At 44.1% G+C, this 14,504-nt stretch overlaps 2 protein-coding genes across 4 annotated transcripts in view; one reads left to right on the top strand and one right to left on the bottom strand.

Moving 5' to 3' along the window:
• The window catches only part of stas (Transmembrane protein stas), a 79,951-nt gene that overhangs the window by 17,821 nt on the left and 47,626 nt on the right, over positions 1-14,504 (bottom strand). The window contains exons 1-2 of one of the 3 annotated variants that reach the window (XM_050184768.3): positions 3,825-3,911; positions 76-208 (exon numbers count right to left, since the gene is read on the bottom strand). In XM_050184768.3, the coding sequence (XP_050040725.1) occupies positions 76-208; positions 3,825-3,858 (167 nt within the window). In that variant the 5' untranslated portion in view covers positions 3,859-3,911. Of the gene's footprint in view, positions 1-75; positions 209-3,030; positions 3,308-3,824; positions 3,912-14,504 lie in introns of those variants that run through there. The other 2 variants (XM_055074390.2, XM_055074391.2) reach the window with 2 other exon arrangements.
• LOC126537438 (acyl-CoA synthetase short-chain family member 3, mitochondrial) overlaps positions 12,669-14,504 on the top strand; it is a 53,365-nt gene continuing 51,529 nt past the window's right edge. Inside the window, exon 1 of the mRNA XM_055074385.2 lies at positions 12,669-13,919. Within this exon, the coding sequence (XP_054930360.1) occupies positions 13,693-13,919 (227 nt within the window). The 5' untranslated portion in view covers positions 12,669-13,692. The remainder of the gene's footprint in view (positions 13,920-14,504) is intronic.

Genomic DNA, 14,504 nt, shown 5'->3' with positions numbered 1-14,504 from the left:
TTATGGTTAGAGCAAAGCTTTTAAGGGCGGGCAACGCACTATTTTGCAGATAATCTATTTGGATTTTATACTCACGGTTCAAGTGTCGGGAAATTCCAGTATACTAGAAAAAGGCACAGTAGTGAAGATAGAAATATCATCCCAAGAATCAACAATGATCGTCTTGTGCTCCCCCTTCCATGTTTCAAAGGCACTGACAGGGTCTCTGCTGATGGAGAAGAAAGCAAAAAAAAAAAAAAATGAATACATGCCATAAGATTTCACCGCAGTATTTGGATACAACTAAAGCATGTCACAAGTGTCAATGGACTAGTAAGAATTGGGGCTCGCTGGTTTGACAGCATGACAAAACTTATAGTATAGATACAAAGGCAGCCAAAAAAAGATCACAGATGAGCCCCAACTGGCTGGTGGTTAGCTCTCGTCTGTCGTCTATCTTTATGTTTATCTGTGTGTTTCTGTACTACATTTTGTCAGCGCTAATAAGATTAGGCAGTGATATTCACTGCTTTGTTGCGTGCCATAATGTTTATTACATAATAAAAAGCATACTGCACTAAGCCAACATGGTACAGAGATACCAGCAACGTCTGCAATGGGGATGCATGTAGTCCCTGTCATGTGTGTTGTTTATTAATCCCCATTCTCTTTGCACAGTTCTATTTTCATTCACTTATGTTAGGAAGTTGAGCAATGTTAAGAATACCAAGAAAAGAACACAGTGCGGCAACACAAAGTGTCACATGTTGTTGCACCATTATAGCGTTGTCTTCTTGGTGCGGCTCAGTTTTTTAACCAAACAGATCAACTAGCCCAGCCTCCATCTAGTCATCCTATTTAGGCACAGCTGTCCAAACACTAAGTTGGCTCGTCTTGAACACCATAGACGTTGACCCTTTCCATGTCATGGATGAACCTCTCTCGTCCAAGTGTTCTTTTCGATATACAAAAGTGACGAGTTTCACTTTCCTTTCGTCCTCTGAGTGCCCCAGATGTATGGCAGTAATTTTATCATTTTGATATTACTGCTGCACTACTAAACGGCACAAGATTTCCAGAAAACTGAATTGTTGTCACAGTTGGTGGAAATGCAGTTTAAGTCCCGCTCTCCTGGGTTTTAAAAATGGTAGTGCAGAGTTAAGCAGCTGCGGCTACAACTGCCATTCTTTTTAATGCCACAAAGCTGGTGTTTTTGTTCATCTCTTCACCTCAAGAAACGAAGCAGACGCAGAAAGCTTTAACGAGTCGCATTCCACGTTCCCACTTGGTTCTAACAATTGTGAGGACGAGTTTCTGGCGACCCCTCTGACATGGACGCAGCTCGACGGATACGTTTGGCCGCCTGCGTGTCTGCGATTTTCTCTTCTCACAGTGCCAGCAATGACGTGTTTTGTGGAGACATCTAAAGCACACTTGACTTCTGTATCAAAAAATGTTAAGCCTTTTTCTATGGCCAAGCCTATCTGCAACTCAGTGAAAAAGATTGATTGCAACAGACAAGACGAAATAAAAGACTGCTGATATTACTATAACAAGAGCTGTTCTAAATGAATCAGCCCAAAAAAAATTTCAAAAATTTTCGTTATGTTCTGGAAAAGAAAACTTGGCACAGAAAGCGTTTACATCGCTCACATATTCCAAGACAGGACACAAAATTGCACTGTGAAGCATACCTTATGTATGTGATCTTGTGCACACAACTGAGCCTTTTTACACATGAACCAGGTTTAGCAACATTTCTTTAAGGTCACAGAATGACTGCTAGTGAAAGACCCACAAAACTGTTAAAGGAGCCACCTCTGTACATCACTGAACTATAACTGCCCCCCATGTGCTTTTGCTGTGGCTATTAAATAGAAAATTTTTCTCGCCAGTTCCCCTTTCATAACATTTTATTCCTCTCAATGCTTGCGTCACAAGCTCTTTCAATTTATAAAGCAGCAAAGTTATTGTCTTTCTTTTTTTTTTTTTCATGCGATCTTCATGCCATGTTAGTAGTTGACTGATGACGGGGCTTAGATTTCAAGAACTATGGGGTCATGAGTGACACTGTAGTCGAGTGTTGCTGATTAATTTTTAACACCAGGTTTTTTTTAATACGCCCCTAAATCTGAGTACTGCAAAGTGTTTTTGCACTTACGAGCTCTTGCTTAAGAGCAGAGCACCATTGCCACTTAAACGCAACGGCGGGTAAGACATACTAGTGGTTTCGTCTCTATGAAAAACTTAAAAATATTAGCAATGCTGGACAATCTTGACCTAAGAGGCAAAGCATTGCAGTAAAATCTAACAGTCAAGCACTAGATTACATGACTACATTTCTCTAAACGAATGTCTCCATGAAAAATGTGGGTCTCAGACAAGAATGGAACACTATGTGCTTTCTCAGCAATGCTGAGAACACAAGCACATATAAATTATAGTAAAATTATAGTCAATACATTCACCACCATTTTTAATGTGACAGCCTAAACATATGATCCACCCAGCTGTCATCTGTCACCGCCTGTCGCTGCACAAATTCAGAAAAGTAAAAAGTGCTTTAATGTCTGACATAACTTCCCGATTTATGTGAATCTGTGTAAACACAAAACATTGGTGTTCATGCGGGAAACAGTTTTAATCTACAGGAAAGAAACAGAAAAAAAAAGTGGTAAGCAAGTTCTTGTTTCTATGGAAGATTTTGCTTAGTAATGTATTGCAAGATGTTTCAAACGAACTGAAAACATTTCACAAAAGAAAATATAGTGAAGGTTCCAGTATTCCTCTTATAAAACATATTTGATATCTCTTACCCATAGCTGAACATTTATGAAGCTGGCTAAACTTTAGACAGTCGCCTTTCCAAGACAAAAGCCAAAATTTTCTAAAGTGGCACACGTTCCCAATAATGGAAAAACTTTTGTTAGAGAAATGGGGTCATCCGGCAACTGGAAACGTAATGTGCTCGAATATGTTTGCAAAATCAAAGCCTGAACGGCGCGACGCACACCGCTTTTCTCGGCGTGTTACCACAAGTATCGGTCTTACAAGTGACCATCGCAATGCATGTTGCTTTCCTTCTCTCTGTCTTTCTTTTCGTCTCCTTCCAGTGCAATCCGAAAATAACAACCGCCACGCAGTGTAGAAACATTTGGAACACTCGTCCCCTCAAAACATCAGGTGATCTCACGGGCGCTTTGTGCATCGCCGTAGAGCTCTGCGATTAACTGCGCAAAAAAGATCAGAGCCCGAGCATTCGGTCGTTGAAAGTGCAGCTGGCATCCTGCGCGTTGCCTACGCACCAGAACCAAAACCCACATTCGTATGGCGAAATTATGTCAAGAACATGAACCTTTTCTAATCACCCAATGAAACAAACGCAAGTGTACGTCTCAGTTTGCAAATGTCAAAGATACATCTGACACCGGCAGACGAATTTCATTCAAAGGGAAAAGGTCGCACTTGTTGACGCAAATCCTTCATACGTTAACTGCTAGGCGGAGTTTTCATCTAGAACATTATGACATTCGCCTAAACTGGTTATAACCGACAAGTGTACAGTGACGTGTTTCCCTTATCGAGCTACGCAGATCAATAAACCCACTTCTACGTAGACCAATAAGCCCACTTAACCTTGAAACATAGCCGTCGCAACGGGCTACAACAAAGCTCAGTCCGGAAGCACGAACAGACTTCAGGGACGACGCAAGCTTTAGGTCAACCCTATTTTGAAGGACACATATACTATTGAAAGGACATCACATGCACATGACGTTTAAGTATACGTGCGCCAATCTACGCAACGAAAGAATGAAACCATGCAGAATAATCCTGGAACATACCTTGCTTCACACACGCATCACACTCGGCTGCCATTTTTAAGCAACAAAATTTCCTTGATCCACCTGGTGGGGAACAAACGCGGTCCAGAAAGAAGAAAACAAGCCCCGCGAAGTCCCTGAAAGCTCCTTTGACAAAAGAGAAAACTGCAAGCTAAGGAAATGTTATGCCATAAATAGTACAACATAAACTAATCCTCACTACAAAATTTGTTACGAAAATGTGCAGTGAAAGGAATCAAGCAGTTTCAGTTTCATTTCTGCGCATCCCACTACGACACTACGCGCTTAGCAACGTATCGCAAATGGCTACATATGAAAATTTATCAGCCTTTCATCTTTTATAATTCCGATCATCGGCTTCATCATGAAACGCGCTCCTAAGTGAGTAGTGACCAGATGCTAAAACATGACATTTAGCATCATGACATTCGACAGGCAAGGCTCCGTTCTTTCAATGCTCTCAATAATAAACAATAATGCACATCCGATTCGCACGAGAAAGCCACTTTTGTTGATCGATTGATCAAATGTTCTCCAAAATTCAAAAGGTGTAAATGGCCCGATGAAGCTCTCTGTTCCGGCATAGGGTTTGGCTGTCGTACAGCTCTGTAGAAACTAATTACATCAGTGTCCTAGTAAAATAGCCAATAAATGACGTATGGGCACTGTCGACGTACACTACATCCACAACATCAATATACAATTACAGTAAATATATACAATGTTCACATACATTTAACGCAGCAGAGAAAAAAAATTCAACAATGGCACACTTGATGCAAAGATACGATTTGGGCATACCTACGTGTCACATGTCTACAATTAAGCAATGATGCAAAATACAATCGATTGCACATAAAAAAGATGAATTCCGTCACAACCTCGACAGAACTCATCTCACGACGAATGTCGCTGTTAATGCGATTAGCATTAAAGCAATATAGCAACCAACTATACGCCACCGTCGAAATGCGTCATGAGGCCTGCACTGCAGCTAGGTTCCTCTCTCGCACTTTATGATGATAATGATTTATTGGCATTCCCTTTGAAACGGGGCGGTGACAAATAGTCACCTAGCCGGCTTGAGTTAATCAGCTACACTCTACATGATTTTTATTCTAGTATTTTGTATACATATCCTTAATATACTTTTTTTATCTCCCTCAAAGTCTACCTTGTACCACTACGTATGCTTTTAATGGACGATGATGATTTATTGGCGTTCCCTTTTGAAACTGGGCGGTGGCAAATAGTCACCTAGCCTGCTTGAGTTACTCAGTTATGCCATACATGTTTTTCATTCTAGCATTCTCCTTAATCTTTTGTCTCTTTGTCAAAACTTCTGCCTGGGCACGCTGCGCCATCTATCGGTGCCGCCAAGGAGTCCGTGCGTGACCTTCCCGGTGCGCCGCGCGCTGATGCGTGCGAACGCTGAGAAACGCGGGCTCCTCCCTCGTGATTTCCTCTGAACACGCCGCGCCCTCTAGTGCCGCCGCCGCGAAGTCCGCGCGGGATGGCCTCCGAGATGCCGGTGCATGCGAACGCTGAGGATTGGCCTCGCTGCCCGCGCGCATTCGGGGTGCAGCGGTAAAGCAGGGCTGCTTTGTTTGAGGAACCCACGTGACGCGAGTTCTGTTCCGCCCTGCAGCACCGGAAATACATTAAATGATTTTTTTGTCTTTTGTTTTGCACTGAAGAGGCATTGTGAAGGAGGTTGATATCGCGGCGTACCCCACATCATACATACATACATACATACATACATACATACATACATACATACATACATACATACATACATACATACATACATACCACAACGCGGGTTATGTTCCCCATGATGCTAATCGCATTAAAAATTGCATTATCCATAAAGACCGGAAGCGCAGAAACTTGGGAACCGAAACTAACATAGTGCCATAAGTAACTTCAAAAAAATCCACTTCGCGAACGCGTAACGCAATCTTGGGGTGGCTAGCGTGTAAACAAGAGGCTAAAGGAACATAAATGGTCGTTGAAAGGGGCTGCACACATATGCCTCGCCATGCACTGTCACGATTGTGGCTGTATTCCGATTTTGGAAGGCACAAGGATCGTCTACAGACACAGGAAAATGATAACGCTTAAAATATCTGATAGGTTTGGAATAATCAAATGTCACGACGCGTGTCTATAGCTGCCCCTCGCTTGCCTTATGCGATCGCGAAGGGGCCTTTTTGGAAGGTAGATGTGGCACTACGTGAATTTTGGTCCCAATGCTGTCTCATCAAATAAAAATTTGTATGAAATGAGTTTTTGGGTACAGTACGAAAGCCAATGTCCTTTATTGCATAAACTGATGAACCATTTTCCCTTCTTTATTTGTGGGCAGTACGTTCTTACAGCGCAACGATATATGATAGTGTTCAGCGTCATCTGTTCTTAGTTTCTCGAAATTCGGAGTATATTTTTGATCTTTCACTTCCACTACAAAATTTGTACGCTTTCTTTTTTTATTGTTATTCAGAAAACACATATCTTGCAGTAGATCTTCCCCTGGCTTTTTCTCAATGTATAATTTTTCGCGTATACTTAAGCATTTCTAAAAATTTCGCGCAGTTAGTGTTTCTTTCTTTTTGTTCGTTTGTTTTCGGTTTGAACTGAAAATGCTAAACCCTAGCTTTATGAGATAACATAACGAACTATTTTTTTTTTTCAATTTTGGCAAGCTTCGCTAATTCTGTGAGTAACAAATGGCCCATAAGCGCTGAGCGATTGCTGAGTGCACAGGTTTGTGCAATTTTAGATCAGGCACTTCGTCCCGAAATTCGGGCTCAGAAATCTCAGCGTCTCTCGTAAGATCGTGCTTCATATTCATATGATCTCAATAGCGACGTTCAAACAAGACTGTGTTGACTCATACAATTAGGATAGATTAAACGCGACGAATATTTTTTTATTGTTACTTAATATTGCGCAACGAAAACTTTTTTGAGCTTTTTTTTTGTCAATGCGCTTCCCGTTGCCGCGTGAAGATGCCAGTCAGGTGACACGTTTAAATTATAATCCGGGGTTTTGATTACGTGGCAAAAAGCACGGTATTATATGAGGCACCCTGTGGTGACCACCCGAGGTACCTTAACGTGCACCTACATTTAAGTATACACGAGCGTTGTTGCATTTCGCCCCCCACCGCAATGCATGCCGCCGTGGTCAGGATCGAACCCGCGACCTCGAGCTCAGCGGCGCAATGCCATAGCCTGTAAGCTATCGCAGCGGATGAAGTAGACAACAGACAGCGATATGCGGTTGCGCAGTTCCGCTTGACTGAGGTTAGGCTGAGGCTGTTCGTAGTGACCCCATGCGGAGAAGAAAACAACTTGGGATAGGGAGCCTACATGAATCTCAGCACCGAAGGCGGTCATATGTTTATGCTTGGGAGTAAAACCCCTTGATAATTTGAAAGTAGCGACACTCTCCTCCTCGCGGCGCTTTCCTCCTCGATTCTCCTCGCCCGCCGGCTGCACACGGCACGCTTTTTCTCCTGGGCTCCCGCGGACGGGCCGCAGCATTCTGTCGAGGCGTGTTACTTTGGGCCAGTTGCGCACCCAAGTGGTGTTGAACATTTTGAGAAATGCTCTTAACAGCATCTATAATGCTGAAGGCAACGTTTATGAGGAGGTTGGTATTTTCTTAAAGCCGTGTGAACGGGCTATAGTAATGTAAAAGGAGCTTTGAGGCGACTTCTATGCTACAGACAATTTTTTTGCCACGTGATGCGATACTTTACTTTGTGCGTCTGATACAGTGTTACTTGTGGCACATCCATTTGTGTGTGGCTTATTAAGCGAAAAACCTTAGATCTCTGTTTGAAGGTCGCGTTGTGAGCTACAGAAAATATGACATCACCGAAGGAAAGCCGGAAGCGAACCAAAGCATGTGCAGTCGTGTAAAGAGATTAGTATTGATTAGCAAAGTTAATGATTCATTAGTGATTGGATTAAGATGGATGAAGGTGTATTAAGAAGGATTAAGGTGGATTAGGGTGAATGAAGGTGCATTATGGAGGTTATTGAGGATTAGGGAGGATTAAAGTGAATGAAGAAGGATTCGGGTGGATTAAGGTCGATGAAGGTGGGTTATGGTGAATGAAGGTGGATTAAGGTGCATCAAGGAGGATTAGGGTGGCTTAATAAGGATTAGGGTGGGTTAATATTGATGGTGTATTATGGCGCATTAAGGAGGATTATCATGGATTAGGGTGCCATCAAGTGAATGAAAGATGATTAGAGAGAAATAAAGAGGATTAAGGTGCATCAGGAAGGATTCGGTTGGATTAAGGTCGATGGAGGAGGAAAATGGAGAATTAATATGGATTAAGGTACGTTAAGGAGGATTAAGGTCGATTAAGGTGGATGAAGGATTGACATGGATTAAGGTTTATTACAGTAGGCTTTACAACCTTAATCCTTCTTCACCCACCCTAATCCTCATCCATCCTTATTACTGCACCTTAATCCTCCTTAATACAACCTAACCCACCTTATTCCACCCTAATCGGTCTTAATACTTTCATCAAGCCTAATTTACCTTAATCCACCTTTATGCTCTTTCATCAACCTTAATCCTTTTTCATAACCTTCATCCTTATTCATGCACCTTATTTCACCTCAATCCTGTTTAATAACCCTAATACACCGTAATAAACCCTAATCACCTTAATCTACCATGATCCACCCAAATCTGTCTTAATCCTCCTTTATCAACGCTAATCGACCTTAATTCTCCTTCATCCACCTTAATCCTGCCTAACCTTTGCTCATACACCCTAATCGACCCCAATCGGTCTTAATACACCTTCATCAACCTTAATTCACCTTAATCCTTCTTCATCCACCTTAATCCTTATTCATGCACCTTAATCCTCTTTATTATACTCTAATCCACCTTAATCCTCCCTAATTCACCTTAATTCAATCGCTAATGAATCATTAGTTAACTTGGCTAATCATTCTCTTATAGAGGGGTGGACATGCTTTGGGTCGCCTCTGGCCTTCCTTGGGTAACGTGATATTTTGTTCCCAACGCCACCTTGAAACAGAGATCTAAAGGCTTTCGCCTTAAAACTTAAAGTCAATGTGGACTAGCTATAGCGCTCATCACCTGCAATACAACGGGTATACTTGCTACTAATTTTTTCAGGGCTTGCATTCATTGCATGTGACTGACGCACAGAGCGACGTAAGGTAGAAATAATAGCTCCTCTACAAGCCGCTATTTCAATTCAAGGGGCGAGGAGGAGGTGAGTAGGTCGCGCGGCGGCGGCAGAGTTCAAAGAGTGGCGGTACTTTCAAATTATCAAGGGACTTTAGCTTGGGATAGAGTTACTGCATATGCTACCAAAGGTATATGCTACCTTTGGTGGCATATACAGTAACTCTAGCTTGGGAGCAGTCTGGGCTCCCTCTATCGTCAAAGGAGCGCTCGCGTCCATGAATTTTATACTTGCCTCCAGAGGCTATGCGGCGAAGACGAAACACGATGCAAATTTCCAGACCAGCGGGAAACAAATTAAAAAAACAAAGGAAAAAAGAAGTTTAATCGCTTGAAACTAATTTGATAAAGATTTCTCAGTTTAGAAACTATACAATGTGCCATGAGATGTAGTATTTGGAACATTTTTACGGTAACCACCTTAGTATTCAGTCGGTGGCTTAACGTACGCTAGAAATAACTTTCTTTTTTTTTTTTTGCATATGTATCGTCACTTATGCGCACTACTGCGCAATATGTCTGCCTGAAAATATTTATCGCTATATTGTATTCAACTAAAGCTACTGAGAACATGTAGATGGTATAGCTTTTATAAAATTGAAGTTGTTGTGTCAAGCCATCTTTTCGAACAAAAGGCGGAAATATTTTGGGAATTACATTTTGGTCAATTCTAACGGGATATATATATATAATGGAGGAATGAATAATAAAATAGGAATGCAAGTTTTTGTGTAAGGCCTCCCTTTATTCTCCCGAGAAAAATTAGTCTGGCTTTCTTAATGAGTGAGCGCGCTTTATGGCGACGCCTTTTATGGCGCATATACTTTCGCGGCATACGAGTAAGTTCCGGTGGTGCACATGGGCGGAAAATAAGCCGGTGCAAAAAAAGAAAAAAGGGAGTCAGCAAAAAATATTTTACGAAATGACTTTTGCGTTCTCCTGAAGCGCCTAAAAATTTTGAACTCGGAAACCGCAAATGACCAAGAGCCATGGTAGGTTGAGACAGTTGGTGAAAGGCTGAGACAGTTGGTGAAAGACAGTGATAAGGTTGGCGTATTGACGCGTGTACTTGTTTATCTTTCTCGCGTGACCGCTTTTCGCCGGCTAACAAACGATATCGCTCGGCACAGGAAGCGCCTGCGTGTATCGGAAAGTTTCTCGAATGTTATCGACGGTTCCATCCGTTGTCTGTTGTCACGGGACCAGGCGTAATCTGATTACACGTATCCGCGGCGCGAATTGTGCACCACTTTCTGCAGGACACGCGCGCGCACCAGCGATTACTCTGGAACCTTCGACGACCGATGTGCATAAAAGCTCGACCCGCTCGGGACATTTTCGACGATCGCCGACTTTGTTCGCCGCCATCGTCGTGCGCGCGAGTTCGCCCAATAAAGAGTTATACTTGTAACTCGGCGTTTCGACACTGCGTCGCTATTCGCCATCACTGCCACGTGGCAATATTATTCAGCTGTTTTATACCCCAATAAATATATTATTATTATTATTATTATTATTATTATTATTATTATTATTATTATTATTATTATTACTATTCACATTGCGCCTTGTTGTGTGTAGTACAGTATTCTTTTCAAAATTGTTCCTTTTATTGGTCGTCTCTTTTTATACTTACATTCCGCTGCAGTTTTGTTTTGTTTAATGAATGCGTGCGCCAGCATTCAGACCCTATGGTTCTTCCTGGGCACGGTAAATAAATAAATGATTGATGATTTATTGATCGATTAATTATTATCATTATTGCCTTGTTAAAGTAGTCAGCTGTCCTATGGCTGGACTTCAACATGTACGTAGCAAGTATTCTGTCTGTATTGACATATTTTAGAGTTGCTTCTCCCCCCTGTTCTGTAGATCTGTAAATAATCATGCTGTATGATTAACTCCATTTTACGCCCCGACCATCCCGTGTCGCGCCTTCTTTTAAAGTGCGGCAGCACAATAGCTCCGACCTGCTCTTGGGAACTATAATGAAACTTGATTGATTGATTGATTGATTGATTGATTGATTGATTGATTCATTCATTCATTCATTCATTCATTGTGAAAAGAAGGCCGCAGACATCTTAACACCGCAGGAGACATTAGTGGGCGTGGCACCGGCAAGCTAAGGTTTGTTATCAAATTGCGCTTCTGCAATGGAAAAACGGCTACTGTTATCGTGAGATAAGAATTGGTATAAGTCAGAAGTGGCGCAAAAGCGAGAGACGGTTGACGACGCCGCCCTGAACTTTCCGCCACGAGTTTGCTGTGACGTCATAAATTTCGACATCGTCTGCTCGGGCCTAGATTATTGTTTACAGGTGAAAGCGCGACTAGATATCGCATACTAACGAAACCAGGCACTCAACTTTAGCAAGCTTCGGATACTTTTAGTCCTCAAAACGTCCCTAATATAAGGATTACTTTGGCATCAAAGGCGTCTCACAGAATTGAAGCATGATTTAGCATTGCTTTTAGTGTTTAATTCAGTTTTGGGAACATCCCGCCGCTTACACTGTCTCACCAGTTCTCAGTGCAGTGCGGCTGAAGCTGCTCGGTTAAGCCAGTCAGGACGAGGACCGGCTGCCTGCAACAGAGGAAGTTAGAAGGCTTCCTTTATTTTGCGTCTCGAATCCTTGCGTTATCCTTCCATCTAGCCCGTGTCCCGGACTATCAGTGCACGACGGAGGAGCCCTCCTTGTGGTTCTCGTTCCGGTTGCCTGACGCGAGCCGCCCGCATAAACATAGCCTCGCTGCACTGCTGGGAACTGGCGGGGCGGAGCACAGTAAAACACGGTTCCTCGAGCGCTAAATGTATTTCGATATATCGAGTAATTCCATGTATCCGAATTCGGCATAACGAATTGTTATGACGAGTTAGTTGTACACACGCGTACACAATAGAGCTGCGCGACATTGTTGAAACACCCCCATGATGACTGACTCCCGCAGCAGCATGCGGTAAACCCGATAGTGTATCTACCTTTCCGCCGGGTTATACACCATGTACGTCATATCACACCCAGGAGCATAACCAGGGGTGGGAAAAGCACATTGGACATATGTACTCCCCCCCCCCCCCTCGCATCCGCAATTTCTGTGCACCAGGATCTTTCTGTCCAACCCCCCACCCTCTTTTCCTTCCCACCCCCTCCATCTCCGGTCAAGTGCATGCCCCCCCACACCCCGTTCCACTAAAAAATATCCTGTCTACGCCACTGCTATACCCGATTACTTCCGAACATGCTGTCAACATATAGAGCGCAACTCGCTTCACCCAGGTTCGTTATAAGTGGCTTTGAGTTTATATATAATGTGACAGCGTTCATGGAAAGGGGAGAGTATTGCGCCGAGTTAGCGCTAACAATACAAAACCATAAGCGACGGGGATTTCCCACTTTACCATGGAAGAAAGGAAAATAGAGGCGTGGCGATTTCATTCAAATAATATGCGCGTGGCATATAAACACAAAAGCGTCTTTCAACGGCCCACCAGACCGCTTCCTAATCGTTTCTTTCTGGAGTCGTTTGCTTACTGTATACGCCATGCTGAGTACTTTGCCAGTAATGAGCGCAGCGCAAGGCGAAGACACGTCTCCATTGACCCAGACGCATGCCTAATCGTTTTGCTTCCGGAGCCACAATTGGCCGACAGACGTACAGCATATCATAAAGCCGTCTGCTTGAGGCCGCATATGTGGCATACACAACGCAAGCCTCGGTATTTTTTTTTTTTCATAATTGAATGGCGCTGCCGCGTATGAGGTCTATAATGAGGCTGTTATGCCCTCCTCGGTCGATTCATCCACGTCGGAAGTGGCAGAATGATGTCAGCACAGCTCGTTCGGCGAAGTCGTTCCTTTGCATTTAACCTCTAAAACTCTCGATATCGTTTCCACACTCACTAAAAACGGCAAAGAAGCGTCAGAGAACTTTCTTTCTTTTCTTTTCTCGTTGTTTTGAGCCTTTCGTTTCACTTTCTCCATTTCGTGCACATGAATAAACCAACGGTGCGTATACCTTGTAATGCGCCACGGGCGAGCCTTTCCGTTCCGGCGCACACCGCGGGATCGTCCATGCGTGCGGGGCATTTACGGCAGAGATTCCCCATTGCCGAAGCTGTAGCGTGCCTACTCGCAACAGTGGCTGTATCCTGCGAGCGGCGACCATCGGTGCCCAGTCGTCGTCGTCATCGTCGCGCTGTTTTTCGACTGCGACCCGAACAAGGAAGCCACGCTTGCAAGGCAGTGGCGCTGATTGAGAGAGATTGGGTTGAGAGCGCTGGCGACGTTGCACTTCGCAACATTGTTGCCTTCCGTGCAGCGTTCTGGGGCGAAGCTTAAAGCATTTCGCCGCGGCCCTTGACTGCCGTCGTAAAGAGTGAACTGTTGCTGTGTGCGGCACCCGAAAAAAAACGGGAGGAGTTTAACGTTCGTCATGACGCCCAAAAAGTGTATATAGCTCGGTGCTGACGGACATCGGTTCGATCTGACCAGCTGCAACGAAGGGTACTCATTCGCGGCAGCGACTGTTCCTGCCGGCACGGCAGCCATTTGCAGTTATACCATAGTCGCCGACGCGCACTGTGGCAGTTTCGTGCCCGAAGGAGGACGACATGGCGTCCAAGGTGGCTCTGTGCTGCAACGTCAAGCTGGGGCTGGGTGTCGGCACGAACAACGTGAACGCCAGGGACTGTTGCGCTCCTTCGAGGCCCTACGTTCGCGACTGCAGACGGGCCCTGGATGATCCCGAGAACTTCTGGGCCGAGACAGCCGCGAGGCTCACCTGGTACCGCAAGTGGGACAGGGTGCTCGACCAGTCCAGGAAGCCACGGACCAAGTGGCAAGTAGCGTTCGTACAGTGCACTAGATATGCATGCTTTCACGGGTCGCACGTCTAGAGTGTAAAAATTTTCCGAGCCGTCTGCTCCTCCGCGAGCGACAATATCGGTCATCGGGCCTGGTGCTCCGAAACTGGGCAGATCGAGCGAGAAACTCTTATGTATCTCGGCTTAGTATCTCCTACCGGGTTTCGATACGCGGCCCAAGCGTGAGGTCCGGTCTCACGCGTAGCACCTTTAAGGAACCTTAATATAAGAACTTTAATATAAACTCAAAATTCATATTTGTATAGGTTTAGATGTGGGGCTAATATCCGTTCAATGTTTTTTCTCCGTTTCGTTCGGCCAAAGTTCATTGAAGGTTTATCTTTGTTTCGTTCGTCTTGGGCGAATTATTCGGGACCCTGGAACTTGGGTATCAGTGTGAGCTGCGGCAGGTCTGCCCAGTATAACAGCACCCCTACAGTTAAACATGACATTTACCGGAGCAACAGGTGTAACATTTGCGGGATAAGCCAGGTGGCGGCTAAACAGCGACGCAATTAGGGTGCCCACAACTTTTTTTCCCCCTCCGATATCCTGCTTTT

This window comes from Dermacentor andersoni, chromosome 4, assembly GCF_023375885.2.
Source record: "Dermacentor andersoni chromosome 4, qqDerAnde1_hic_scaffold, whole genome shotgun sequence".
Taxonomy (NCBI): domain Eukaryota; kingdom Metazoa; phylum Arthropoda; class Arachnida; order Ixodida; family Ixodidae; genus Dermacentor; species Dermacentor andersoni.
The sequence above is the reverse complement of the archived record's forward strand: the minus strand, read 5'-3'. Positions and strand labels throughout refer to the sequence as shown.